Raw genomic sequence first — 15342 nt, 5'->3', positions numbered from 1 at the left:
TCAAATAAGTTGTGTATTTGTGTTTATTCTCTGCTTTCTTCGGTTATTACGCCGTTTTGCACACAGTCATATTTGAAAAGTCGTTTTTTTTACACGAATCCATAAACCATCGATAATAATTACAACTTAGGTTGAACTTTCAAGTATCATATATATTTTATCAACCATTCTTACTTACTTACTTACTTACTTAATTGGCGCTTAACCGTCTAAACGGTTATGGCCGTCCAACAAGGCGCGCCAGTCGCTCCTTCGCTCCGCCAACCGGCGCCAATTGGTCACACCAAGGGAGTTTAAATCGTTTTCCACCTGGTCCTTCCAACGGAGTGGGGGCCGCCCTCTACCTCTGCTTCCATAGGCGGGTTCCGATAGAAACACTTTCTTGGCCGGAGCATCATCTTTCATTCGCATAACATGGCCTAGCCAGCGCAGCCGCTGCGTTTTAATTCGCTGGACTATGTTGATGTCTGCGTATAGCTCGTACAGCTCATCGTTAAATCTTCTTCGGTACTCGCCATCGCCAACGCGTAGAGGTCCATAAATCTTTCGAAGAACTTTTCTCTCGAACACTCCCAAAGCCGCTTCATCTGCTGTTGTCATGGTCCATGCTTCTGCCCCATATAGCAGGACGGGTACGATAAGTGACTTGTAGAGTATGATTTTCGTTCGCCGAGAGAGGACTTTACTTTTCAATTGCCTACCTAGTCCAAAGTAGCATTTATTGGCAAGATTGATTCTTCGCTGGATTTCAGTGCTGATGTTGTTGCTAATGTTGATGCTGGTTCCCAAATAAACGAAGTCTTTTACTATTTCGAAATTTTGGCTGCCAACAGTAGCGTGGTTGCCAAGGCGCATATGCGCTGACTCTTTGCTCGATGACAGCAGGTACTTCGTTTTGTCCTCATTCACCATCAAACCCATCTTTACCGCTTCTTTTTCCAGCTTGGAGTAAGCAGAACTAACAGCGCGGGTGTTTAGGCCGATGATATCAATGTCATCAGCATATGCCAGTAATTGCACGCTTTTATAGTATATTGTTCCAGTGCGGTTAAGTTCTGCAGCTAGTATAATTTTCTCCAGCATCAAATTAAAGAAATCGCACGATAGGGGGTCACCCTGTCTGAAACCTCGTTTAGTTTCGAACGGCTCGGAGAGGTCCTTCCCAATTCTGACTGAGCTGATGGTGTTGCTCAACGTCATTTTGCACAGCCGTATAAGTTTTGCGGGGAAACCAAATTCAGACATAGCGGCATATAGGCAGCTCCTTTTCGTGCTGTCGAAGGCGGCTTTAAAGTCGACGAAGAGGTGATGTGTGTCGATTCTCTTTTCACGGGTTTTTTCCAAGATTTGGCGCATTGTGAAAATCTGGTCGATGGTAGATTTACCAGGTCTGAAGCCGCACTGATAAGGTCCAATCAGCCGGTTCACGGTGGGCTTCAATCTTTCGCACAATACACTTGAAAGGACCTTATATGCGATATTAAGAAGGCTGATTCCACGATAGTTGGTGCATTTTGCAGTATCCCCCTTCTTGTGGACTGGGTAAAGAACACTTAGATTCCAAGCGTCGGGCATGCTTTCGTCCGCCCATATTTTGCTAAGAAGCTGCTGCATGCGCCTTACCAACTCCTCGCCGCCGAACTTGAATAGCTCCGCAGGCAATCCATCAGCGCCCACGGCCTTGTTGTTTTTCAATCTGGTTATTGCTATTCTAACTTCGTCATAATCGGGCGGGGGGACATATATTCCATCATCATCGATTGTGGGATCGGGTTTTTCATCTCTGCGCGGTGAATTGCTGCCTCCATTTAGGAGAGCAGAGAAGTGTTCCCTCCATAATCTAAGCACTCTCTGGACATCAGTTACAAGGTCGCCGTTTTCATTCCTACAGGAGTTTGCCCCGGTCTTAAAACCTTCCGTCTGTCGCCGTATTTTTTGGTAGAATTTTCGGGCGTTATTCCTGGTGGCTAGCAGCTCAAGCTCCTCGCACTCACGCCTTTCTGCTTCTGCTTTTTTCTTCCTGAAAAGGCGTCTCGCTTCCCTTTTCAACTCACGATAGCGTTCACACACTCCTCTTGTCGCGCTCGCTTTTAACGTAGCCTTGTAGGCAGCGTCTTTTCTTTCGGTTGCAACGCGGCATTCTTCATCATACCAGTGGTTTTTTCGTGGCCGCCGGTAACCAATTTTTTCCTCGGCGGCAGTATGAAGTGCTTTGGAGATATGCTCCCACTGCTCCTGTATTCCTTCAGGATGAGTTGTGCCCTCAGAGAGCAGGTGTGAGAGTCGAGTTGCGAAATCATTGGCAGTCTGTTGCGATTGAAGCTTTTCGACGTCTAGCTTTCCTTGTGTTTTTTGTTCCTTGTTTTTAGCCGCGTTGAGGCGGGTGCGTATTTTGGCTGCAACGAGATAATGGTCCGAATCGATGTTAGGTCCTCGGATCGTTCGCACATCTAAAACACTGGAGGCATGCCGTCCGTCTATCACAACGTGATCGATCTGATTGCGAGTATTTCGATCAGGAGACAGCCATGTAGCTTGATGTATCTTTTTATGCATGAACCTCGTGCTTGATATGACCATGTTTCGAGCACCGGCAAAGTCAATCAGCCTCAGTCCGTTAGGAGAAGTTTCATTGTGTAGGCTGAACTTTCCGACTGTAGGGCCAAAAACACCTTCTTTGCCCACCCTGGCGTTAAAGTCGCCAAGCACGACTTTTATATCATGACGGGGGCAGCGCTCGTATGTGCGTTCTAATTGTTCATAAAAAGTGTCTTTCACCTCATCGTCTTTCTCCTCTGTCGGCGCATGGGCGCAGATGAATGATATATTAAAAAATTTTGCTTTTATTCGAATAGCGGCGAGACGCTCGTCCACAGGCGTGAACGCCAGCACTTGGCGACAGAGTCTCTCTCCCACCACGAATCCGACGCCGAAACTGCGCTTATTCGCATGGCCACTCCAATATATGTCACAATTTTTGATCTTCTTTCTTCCTTGCTTCGTCCAACGCATTTCTTGGATGGCGGTGATGTCAGATTTTGCTTTGACGAGGACATCAACCAGCCGGGCATCTGCACCAATCCCATTCAGGGAGCGGACGTTCCAGGTGCATGCCCTCAATTCATTGTCCTTCAAACGTTTGCCATGGTCGTCATCAATAGAGAGTGTATTTATCCGAGGCTTGTTGTTATATTTCATTGGAGTATGGTTTTACGTGGCGGGTCCCAAGCCCAGCGCACAACCCGCTCAGCGGGGGTGAAAATATTACTTGGCACGTTTATATAGCGAGCCGCTTGCTCCAAGATAGACGCCCGCTTGCAGCCGCACCTAGAGGTGTACAGACGCTGCCGATGAAATCGCCCCCGGCTAGCCCTTAAACCGATTATGTCAGAGTGGCCTAGCCAGGTTGTCGCCTTCTCACATTAGCTCACCGCTAAACGGGTGTTTAGCGGCTACCCAGAGGATACTTGGCCGCAAGCGACCGGCAGTAGTGAGCTGCTTGAACCGCATGCAAAAGAATCGCTCTGGCCATTCCCAGGTGAATGGCGGTCAGAAGCTTTCCCCACTTTCGTGGACTTCTACACACGGCCCCACCCTCCAAATCTATCAACCATTCATTCATATTAATTTATGTAGATATAATTTGAACGTATATAGCCAAACTTGCACATACCGCGAAATTATTATTTAGCTATTCTTTATCAAAGTGTATTCAACTGTTTCATTTGTGCTAATTTGATAATATTTAAGTGCGAGTGGCTGTATAAATATTTCTAACAAATAGACTCACATGCGTATTGACATATTGACTACACAAAATTACAATAGCAACGTCTACTTATTTTGTGACTTAATGAGTCCAATGTGCATTACGATTATGTAGTTATACTTATCGCGAGAACTTTTTTAGCACGCTTTTATTAGCTTGGCCTGTATGTAACGGAATCTTTGAGCTTAATTTTCACCGGTTTCTAGAAGTCTGATTAATTTGAAACTTTGCATACGTATGAAGGATCGATGACAATGCATTAATGTGATGGTGTGGTGACATAAGGTCAACGGCCATAAGGTCAATTGGCCTTATTACCACTTTGAATGGCCATAAGTTTGATTGAAACTTTGCACACGTATCAATGCTCGATGAAAATGCATTAATGTGATGGTGCGGTGACATAGGGTCAACGGCCATAAGGTCAATTGGCCTTATTACCACTTTGAATGGCCATAAGTTTGATTGAAACTTTGCACACGTATCAAGGCTCGATGACAATGCATTAATGTGATGGTGTGGTGACATAAGGCCAACGGTCATAAGGTCAATTGGCCTTATTACCACTTTGAATGGCCATAAGTTTGATTGAAACTTTGCACACGTATCAAGGCTCGATGACAATGCAATAATGTGATGGTGGGGTCACATAAGGTCAAGGGCCATAAGGTCAATTGGCCTTATTACCAATTTGAATGGCCATAAGTTTGATTGAAACTTTGCACACGTGTCAAGGGTCGATGACAATGCATTAATGTGATGGTGTGGTGACATAAGGTCAACGGCCATAAGGTCAATTGGCCTTATTACCACTTTGAGTGGCCATAAGTTTGATTGAAACTTCGCACACGTATCAAGGCTCGATGACAATGCAATAATGTGATGGTGGGGTGACATAAAGTTAACGGACATAAGGTCAATTGAACTTATGACCACCCCAAATGGCCATAGATTTGAAACCTTGCACATAATGCGAAAAACGCATTCCTTTATTAAAGATAGAAGTTGATACATGGCACATCTACGAAAGAGCATACTGGAGCCCTTTTTTAACACGCTTTTATTGGCTTGGCCTGTATCTATGTAACGGAATCTTTGAGCTTAATTTTCACCGGTTTCTAGAAGTCTGATTAATTTAAAACTTTGCACACGTATCAAGGACCCATGACAATGCATTAATGTGATGGTGTGGTGACATAAGGTCAACGGCCATAAGGTCAATTGGCCTTATTACCACTTTGAATGGCCATAAGTTTGATTGAAACTTTGCACACGTATCAAGGCTCGATGACAATGCATTAATGTGATGGTGTGGTGACATAAGGTCAACGGCCACAAGGTAAATTGGCCTTATTACCACTTTGAAAGGCCATAAGTTTGATTGAAACTTTGTACACGTATCAAGGCTCGATGACAATGCATTAATGTGATGGTGGGGTCACATAAGGTCAACGGCCATAAGGTCAATTGGCCTTATTACCAATTTGAATGGCCATAAGTTTGATTGAAACTTTGTACACGTATCAAGGCTCGATGACAATGCATTAATGTGATGGTGGGGTCACATAAGGTCAACGGCCATAAGGCAATTGGCCTTATTACCAATTTGAATGGCCATAAGTTTGATTGAAACTTTGCACACGTGTCAAGGGTCGATGACAATGCATTAATGTGATGGTGTGGTGACATAAGGTCAACGGCCGTAAGGTCAACGGCCGTAAGGTCAATTGGCCTTATTACCACTTTGAGTGGCCATAAGTTGGATTGAAACTTCGCACACGTATCAAGGCTCGATGACAATGCAATAATGTGATGGTGGGGTGACATAAAGTTAACGGACATAAGGTCAATTGAACTTATGACCACCCCAAATGGCCATAGATTTGAAACCTTGCACATAATGCGAAAAACGCATTCCTTTATTAAAGATAGAAGTTGATACATGGCACATCCACGAAAGAGCATACTGGAGCCCTTTTTTAACACGCTTTTATTGGATTGGCCTGTATCTATGTAACGGAATCTTTGAGCTTAATTTTCACCGGTTTCTAGAAGTCTGATTAATTTAAAGCTTTGCACACGTATCAAGGACCGATGACAATGCATTAATGTGATGGTGTGGTGACATAAGGTCAACGGCCATAAGGTCAATTGGCCTTATTACCACTTTGAATGGCCATAAGTTTGATTGAAACTTTGCACACGTATCAAGGCTCGATGACAATGCATTAATGTGATGGTGTGGTGACATAAGGTCAACGACCACAAGGTCAATTGGCCTTATTACCACTTTGAAAGGCCATAAGTTTGATTGAAACTTTGTACACGTATCAAAGCTCGATGACAATGCAATAATGTGATGGTGGGGTCACATAAGGTTAACGGACATAAGGTCAATCGAACTTGTGACCACCCCAAATGGCCATAAATTTGAAACCTTGCACATAATGCGAAAAACGCATTCCTTTATTAATGATAGAAGTGGATGCATGGCACATCTACGAAAGAGCATACTGGATCCCTGTTTAACACGTTTTTATTAGCTTGGCCTGTATCTATCTATGTATCTATGTATCCACGTATGTATGGAACGGAATCTGGAGTGGAGCCGATAGCCCCGGTAATGCAGAGCTCCGAACTCCGTTGCACCTTTTGAAGCATTTTAAGATAGGTACTTTTAGCTAGTGCAGGCCACCAGACCAAGGCCCCATAAAGAAGAATCGGGCACACGGTTGCTGTGTAAATACAGTAGGTCACCTTAAGGGAGAATCCCCAGGAGGTGCCAATTGCCCTCTTGCACGGTGAACAGCTCTGCTGCTGCCTTCTTGGATTGCTCCACTATATGGTCACTCCATAATAGCTTCCTATCCAGAATGACTCCCAAATACTTGACTTGATTGCTAAACGCTAAGAACGTACCCCCAATTCTTGGCGATGTAAGATTTGGTACTTTGTACCTCCTCGTGAAGAGAACAAGCTCGGTTTTATCCGGGTTGACTTCCAAACCTGTGGCGGGTTGTACTCCTGGAGCAGCTCCACGATGTCAGCTGGGTCCGTTGGTGTCACTGGAACCCAGGCTCTAGCCCTTGGTCGTGAGGGCATATCACGCGCCTCCACTACCTTGAGGCGCGCGCCCGGATATACCACCCCTATCAGCGTGACGGCGGCCCTATAGAGGTTGACCGACCTGACGTCGTCACAGGCAATTAGCTTGACATTGCCCAGGAACCACCCTGCATCGGTGTAAGATGGCGGTGGACCAGGGTTGTCTTTTTAACCTTAACGGCCACCGTAGCGAGCGCGGCCTCGATCCACTTCCACTGTTGTTTCGGGATCCTGCCATATTCTCTGCTCTCTTCTATAATGCCAATGATATGCCGACCCTTGGCAATCGCGGCGAAAGACCGCGTCCAGCCTCCCTGCGTCTTGGCCCTTTTCGGTGCCGTGGGGTTGGATTCATCCATGGACCGCTGGCGTTTCGAGGTTTCATCACTCCCGACTAAAACTTTTAAAATTACTTGAACTAAAAATTAAAAATAAATAATAGTTTAAAAAAACTAAAAAAACACGCTTTTATAGCAAACCGAACTAAAAAATAGAAAATAATTTTCAATTAAACAGAGGTTATATAACAGTAGTAGAAGGTCAAACAATCGTTTATAGTTAATCACCTTAAAATAAAATTATAATAAAATTTAAGTTATTAAGAGAATAATTAAATTCACTGTAAAAAGCGCGGGGTGCTTGATATTGAATGTTACAATCATTCTATTGGCAACTATCTGAGAGGAAAGATATGAAATGTAGTCAAATGCACCCCACGCTTTTTAATCTGAATTAAATTATTCTGTTAATAACTTAAATTTTATTATAATTTTATTTTGAGGTGATTAACTATAAACGATTGTTTGACCTTCTACTACTGTTATATAACCTCTTTTTAATTGAAAATTATTTTCTATTTTTTAGTTCGGTTTGCTATAAAAGCGTGTTTTTTTAGTTTTTTAAACTATTATTTATTTATACAATAGATTGAGAAGGACAACGTTTATTTGCTCTAATTCAAAGAGTTACAACTTTCAATGAGAATTTTAATAAGTGACAAATAGCAATTCAGTGGCTATGTAAATTACATTTAAAAAACCATATAAACTGATTAAAATAGTGCTTCCATATAATCCGAGTCTGATCTTAAAATTTCTTTACTAAGCCTAGCTCTAACAATTCGATCTTAAAGGTACACATAAACGACTTTCTAACAATTTCTCGCATTCAAATTTGATTATACATTTACGGTTTTTATGCTTACAAAACTAATTAATGTGCTCCAGCTCGTAGGTTTTTTCAAGACTTTTGCCTAATTAATTGCAAAATAGCGTTCTTCCCGTTTAGTAGTCAGCTGATCCTGTCTAGCATTTAATCTTCAATTACTATAACGCTCTAGTCTACCTTGCAGCCGCGCACTCACATGTGCAAATTGTCTCGCCTGTGCGCAGCGTTAATTGAAGCATTATTTAACTTGACATTGTGTTTACGAGATATCAGCAATGCAAGTACAATCCCAGCAAAAAATCTTGCTTCTAGTATCTAAAGAGAGTCATCGCGGATCCACCTTATCAGGTTCAGTTGAGCTATAATTACCCAAACAAATAGTTAGTTTTCGGGTAACATTTGTATTTGTTGTTAATATGTCTTATTCTTTTTATATTTGAAGATCGGTCATGTAATTAATTACATATTTTTTGCTTATTATACAAATTCTAGTCATTTGAAATATCCAAAATGCTGGCTCCTAAGACTTTGAATTTTTAAAAAACACCTCTAGAGTGCAGAAAAATCTACTGAACTTACTTCCGTACTGGTATAAAATGGTTCACTTAGTCAATTTATAGACTAGAGCTTACGATTTCTTCTCGAACACAAGCGAGATTTTCGAGGCCCGAGAAATCAAGAACTCGACTTCTCTTGAGATTCTCGTGTCTCTAAGTACTCGTAAATCTCGCGAGCTTCTCGTCATAAACTTAATTGCTGTATGGACAGTATTTATACACTTAGTTTTTTTTACTTGTGAATTTTTTGTTGATTACATTGCTTTTCAATGACATTTAACTCAAAACATATTTATTATACATATAACTTTGTTCACAATATTTTATTTTCTAAACGAGACATCGAGAACAAGGTTTCTCACGTGATTCTCGAATCTCGAAATACTCGCGAGCTTCTCGACTTTCAATTCTCGCGAGATTCTCGAATCTCGACATACTCGTAATACTCGCGAGCTTCTCGACTTTCAATTCAGTCGCTGCATTGGCAGTATTCTATACATTTCGGTGTTTTTAGTTGTTGTTTTGTAGAAATTTTCGCTTGTGCTCCAGAAAAAATCATAAGCTCTATATAAGACAGCCGATGAATCGATAAAATTGAATGTCGAGAAGCTCGCGAGCCTTACGAATCATTCTAGATTCGAGAATCTCGCGAGAAGGCGAAACTCCCGAGAACTCTCTTCTCGAACAAGTTCGAGAAATTGTAAGCCCTATTATAGACATGCATTTTTAAAAGAAATCAGTTGCTGAATTAAAATTAAGGTCCCTCCCCCCACTAATCTTCCACTAATCGCATTTTTTCACGGTTGTTTTACTGTTTTTGTTTTTGCATCAATATGCCATCGTGCCTAATATGGGTTAAATACTCGCATACCTATTCATAATATACTTACTGATTTGCATTCCTATTTTATATTGCATTGCAACTTGTCACCATGGCGTCGTACTCATATCTCACAAGTACACTAATAATGTGAAAAAACAACATCTATGCAAATTATTTAATAAATGTTTGTTACACTCAGCAAAGTTAATCGAAATGAATTCAACATTGCCGGTGCTTCTAGTTTTCGAACCCGGTTTCGGTTTAGTGCATCCGCACCATTTATGTAGATTGTGTGTTCATTTGATGGTCAGTGTCACTTTTGGCAGCTTCAAGTTGAGCTCTAATTTCAATTATTCACGCTGACTGACTGACGCTGCAATTTCTGATAGGTCGACATTATTTCTTTGTTCACCTCAACTGACGGCACAAGTTCCATGTGCTGGTGTCACTATTGTGACACTTGTTGAAAATCTACGTAAATATATAAATTTAAGTAACTTTTGTAATCAGTAAAAAACTACAACCAGGTATATTCAGTTAACTTATTTTATCTACAGTTTAGGGCATCAACTGGTTTTTTAAGTGTTTTGATGTTACCTGAACTGGTTCTTGGAAAGCACATAACGGTTTAACGCACCGCAAAACGAACTCTTATTTGCCTTCCTTAACCTCAATATTATTTTGCTTATTGTATATTTACTTTTACATTTAACAGATTGTTTTGGTTTTCTGACAAATAGGAAATACACTAACAGAGTTAGGTCCGGTTTTTCAGTGCTAGTTTAAACTCCAGTTAAACCTGCAGTAAAATTTTATGTTATCGAACAAGGTGGCAAGGTTAAACTCTAGTTAACTTTTACTATAGTTTAAACTCGCACTAAAAAACCAGGTCGAATAATAGAAAATAGGGGGCTCGTGAAGTCTTGTAGGGTGCATGGATTGCTTATATTTTGCAAAAAATATAACTATATTCAGTTTGCGGTGTTAAATGCATCATTAACAAGTGACAAATTATTGGCAGGGAAATCGCTCTTGTTTACAATCGATTATTCGGCTGGTTGATTTGTCGAGTAGTCATTTTGCTTTGATTGAAAACCGATCTACAATCATTACTATAATACTGACGGTTTCATAAATTAGATTTTTTGTCATAAAAAATTAAATTCAAAAATTTCATACATACATTTTTTTGCCAAAAAAATTATTATGGCAACAAAATAAAAAATAATTTCGTGGGTATGAAATTTCTTTTCAAAATGCGAGATATGTACGTGAGCTGCAGACGACATAAAACAACTCCACAACGTTTTATAAAACACAGAATATTCGAATAGTCGAATCTGTCACTAATAAAAAACAACCAATTAGTGGGTAAGCGATAATCGATTATTTTACTAAACAAATTTTGATTATCGATGAATCTATTATTCGAATGGTCCATTATCAAAAGCTATAAGGGAAACTAACGATATACGATGAAGGCCTTGAAAAAAAAATTGCTCAATCTTTGTGTGAGCGAAATGAGAGGATTGAGAGGAATACCGTTGAAGCCGGATTATATTTTCATTCCTATTATTTTGTGCACTATAATATACATAGGTAAATTATAACTGAACTTGAGGTACAAAATGTTGAAGTGAGAATGTCTAATGACTTATCATCACAATTTGTGACTAAAAGTACGATCTAATGCCATCTAGTTGCGAAAACACTGAATACTGGAATACATTTAAATCATAAAGTTCTTTATGGTAGCTTATTTTAAAATTGCCTGGTCCTCTCCAGATTAAATGTGTCCATAGTTACCAGAGAATTGCTCCACGACAAAACTTAAAAACCAATTAAATAACCAGAATAAATATTATAAAGTAGCACCACCCTCTGAACAAATACTAGAAGCTTTCCGCGACCTATCCTACTTAATCTGGCGACAGGACACAAAAACAGAACTTGTAAAACCCTTTCCTTCTGCAGCCCGCACTTCCTACATCTACTACCAATGAGGAAGTCTAATTTAGGAGCATCTGATGCTGAAAGGCACTATGGGCACTAGATTCGAATATCATGAATCCTCTGTCACACCTTTTTAGTAGTAAGAATGACTTTATCAGACCCACATATGATCTGATCATAAAGCATGGGCAACCCTAAGCTTTAGTAAATAAGTAATTATGGGTTAGAAAATGATTTTTAGATAAACGATATAAGTAAAAGCAATGCAAAATTTTATTTTTCTTGTTATATTTAACTTCTTAACTATTAAAAGAAAGTAGCTTAACCATATTTCATTTTATTCTTTGATTTAAAATGAGTTCACTTGGCTAACTTATTTTGTGTATGAATGTATGTGGTACCTATTTACTCATGTAATGACAAAAAAGTTTCTACTCATGCTTTAACTACATTTTTCCTAAATATTTGTTGGTACTCATCACATGTTCTTCTGACTTCACCCCGGCACATCGGGTGGAATTGTGTACTTCGGGTATTCCTTGGAAAATCGATTAATTTGGCTGATTTTCTCATTGCTCTCCTTATTGACTTTCAATCTCAAAATATTGACAGTAATATTGTGATGTACCTAACTCTTCAGAGGAAAAATAATTCAAAATTATTTAATATGAAGCTTAGGTTAAGTTCAACTGGCCGGTCCATGAGGACTACACATAGTCTGAATGAGTCCGTAGTGTTAACGACCAAACTGAAAAACCCTAGCAAAAACTGGGAACTACATATGTTATAAAATAACTCCGTCCTCTTGGAAAATACTAAAAGTTTTCTAGGACCTATGCCACTTGCTGCTTCCAGATCTGATAGTTGTATTACTCCTAATAGCTGGAGCCTTAGACTGTTATATGAAATAAATAAATAAAAAAAATTAAAAAAAACCGGCATAGAAAAAAAACTGAGAAAATCATAATTTGAAAACTGAAATAACCACATAATCGTCCCGTACAAAAGCATGCTTATTTAGGATCTTTCACACTCAATTACGAATATTTGAAAAGCAAGTTTCTATTTTTGCTTAGCCATGTACCACACAATATTAAAGCACCAAATACTTTTTCTTATAAAGGTATGACGTGCCTTTAGTTGAGGACAAAAACTGTATAAATGCTTAAAATGTGTCCTACACCAAACGTGGAATGCTCCACGTACAGGTACATATAAATTATTTATCTGTAGTGTTCTATTTGCTTAAGTGGTTATGTAGAAATTTATATGAAGTTTTTTGGCACTAGTTTTTTAGTATTTCCCGCCATCATCTTATTAAATCGTACATACGAGTATCTTATCAGTTTATTTCCTTTTTGGAATGTCCTCTTGATAACCGACAACCTTATCAGAAGCTGCCACTGCTAACAACCTATATAATTGCCAAGACTTGGACGGTTTGTATCTGATTTGGCGGATAAATTTTATGAATTGATAAATCATTGTCGCGAAGACACAACCAAGCCGGAAAGGCACAGGGATGAAAGGATTTAATTTTTGGTACCTTTACCTTTCTTACCTTTATATAAAGCGGCTTTATATAAAGGTTGCACATAAAGAGAGAAAGTGATAAGTGCCAAATGTTTTTCCATTGATTATTGTTTAAAAATCTTTATTATTGCGGAATTTTGAAGGCTGGTTACTTTTGTTGATGAAAGGTTTTTTATCTTTAACGAAAGACATTTTCGTCTTATTTGCATTTTTTAAATTCATAGCTACTTGAGAGAGCTGGAACTCAGCTTAACCCGCATTTTTATTATCCGGAAAATATTTTTTTCTTATCTAACAAATATTCACAATACCTTCAAAGATCGTGCCAGTATCTCAATCCACTGGAAGATTCTTGCCTCGAGAAATTTGTTGTATATGTGCAACAAAAGCTCTGCGCAGTTATTTGCACCTGATCTAATTGCCTTTAGTATTCCTCTCATAAGTTGCATGCTACGCAGGACTGTTTTAATGTCTTCTTTGTAGAATGATTCCACTCTGCGGTTTTCTTAGTTAACATGCTCATGCTCTCTGTTGGTAGGAAAGGGGAACAGAACACCAACAATGTTTCTCACATTCTTGTCCTCATCCATTTGATGGATGCAATTTCTTCATTATTATTATATATCCTTATCACCAGGAGTCTCGATACACTTCCTAACAAAGTGCTATCCAGCACGTAATGTTTGTTGCTTGATGGCAGCATCGAAAGATTACTTCGTTCTTTTGTATGCTTCCGGATTTTCCAGAGCCTACCCTGTGTGCGAGTTTTTTTCTTTACATCCACAGATCCTCGACTTAGACTGGCGTGGAAGGACTTAGTTGCATTTGGGGTTACAATAAGTGTAATCTTCGCAATCAAGAAACGATGGGCTCGCTTTGTTGCGATGCGGCCAAATCGTCCAGAGGCCCGGTCGCCATTCAGTGCATCAATCGATTTTCTTGGTGAAATCAGGATTTTGGCGATATTCTTTCTTCTCAAACAGGTTTTGGACAGGAACCCGATTTTGACCTATTATGATGATGACTCTTTGGTAAAAAATAAATTGGTACTTGTATGTATGAGTGTATAAATAATAAATATGTATACAAATGGAAAAAAAAAAACACCAATAGACTCCTTTTAATTACCACAACTCAGGAATGCTCTTTTATCAATAAAAACGTTCTTCAATGCAAATGCAACGACGCAAATTTTTTAGCGCAAGTCTCACATGTAAATAGGCAAGCAAATCAATTATATTGTAATATAGCAATTGGGGTTAAATTGCCATAAACGCATGAAGAATGAAAGTAGCCGCTACAGCGATGCTAATTTTCAATGCTTGTCGATGAGATGAGAAAAGTGGAATGTTGTTGTTGTTGTTGTAGCGATAAGGTTGCTCCCCGAAGGCTTTGGGGAGTGTTATCGATGTGATGGTCCTTTGCCGGATACAGATCCGGTACGCTCCGGTAACACAGCACCATTAAGGTGCTAGCCCGACCATCTCGGGAACGATTTATATGACCACGTTAAACCTTCAGGCCATCCTTCCCTCCCCACCCCCAAACTTCCATGAGGAGCTGGGGGTCGCTAGAGCCTCGTCTGTTAGTGAAACAGGATTCGCCGCGGATAGGTGAGGTTGACAATGGGGTTTGGAGAAGCTATATATTGCGCTGGCAACCCCTTGAATCTACACAACCCCTTGAATCTGGTATTTTAGTCGTCTCTTACGACAGGCATACCTACCGCGGGTATATTCTGACCCCCTAACCCGTTGGGGAAGAAAAGTGGAATCTTGCGCTCGTACGCAAGTTCATTTTCGCAAAGTTGGCTGTTGTCACTGACACACAATGAATGAAAACCGGACTACGTATTTATTTCAGTCATCGTAAGTAGCAAACGCCTGACAGTAATTAGCTATCTGATAGATCAAGCGCTAGAGAATGTACATACATGCACAGAAAGCTGACAGACGAGGAAAAAATTGACTTAAATCTCTTGAAATTTCGTAGGTGTTCCAAAGTTGGGCCGGAAAAGGTCCGCCTGGACTATTATAGCTGCTTAACAAGTAAACGTGTAAAACTGTTCAGAGCACTCTTTATATTTATCTAAAAACGTATCAAGCACCCTTGTAGATAAATACATCGTAATTTACTACTCACTACTTACTTCCTAATAAAAATACATATTAATATTACTTTGATATTATCATGCACATTTGGACCCATTTATTTTTTGCTTTATTTTTAAGGTGGCGCATTCGCTGGAGTAATCGACGATCATGTTTCACCGTTCGGTTATATGAAAGGTGAGGGCATCGACGCTGGCTTTGGTGAACACGACTGGATCTGTAATCGGGATAAACCGCGTACAGATGCCATCTTTAATGCACTGGGACCAGTGGAGGGACGTATATCGGGAGCGAGTAAGTATAAAATATTGATTATTTCTTAAA

The 15342-nt window shown here is 39.9% G+C and overlaps 1 protein-coding gene across 2 annotated transcripts in view; it reads left to right on the top strand.

Annotated features, from left to right (window-relative positions):
- Past1 (putative achaete scute target 1) overlaps positions 1-15342 on the top strand; it is a 31188-nt gene that overhangs the window by 13487 nt on the left and 2359 nt on the right. For both annotated transcript variants that reach the window (XM_067763470.1, XM_067763469.1), the window contains one exon: positions 15139-15312. In XM_067763470.1, the coding sequence (XP_067619571.1) occupies positions 15139-15312 (174 nt within the window). The remainder of the gene's footprint in view (positions 1-15138; positions 15313-15342) is intronic.

This window comes from Eurosta solidaginis, chromosome 1 (genome assembly GCF_040869045.1).
Source record: "Eurosta solidaginis isolate ZX-2024a chromosome 1, ASM4086904v1, whole genome shotgun sequence".
Lineage (NCBI taxonomy): Eukaryota > Metazoa > Arthropoda > Insecta > Diptera > Tephritidae > Eurosta > Eurosta solidaginis.
This window is presented reverse-complemented; position numbering and strand designations above follow the sequence as displayed.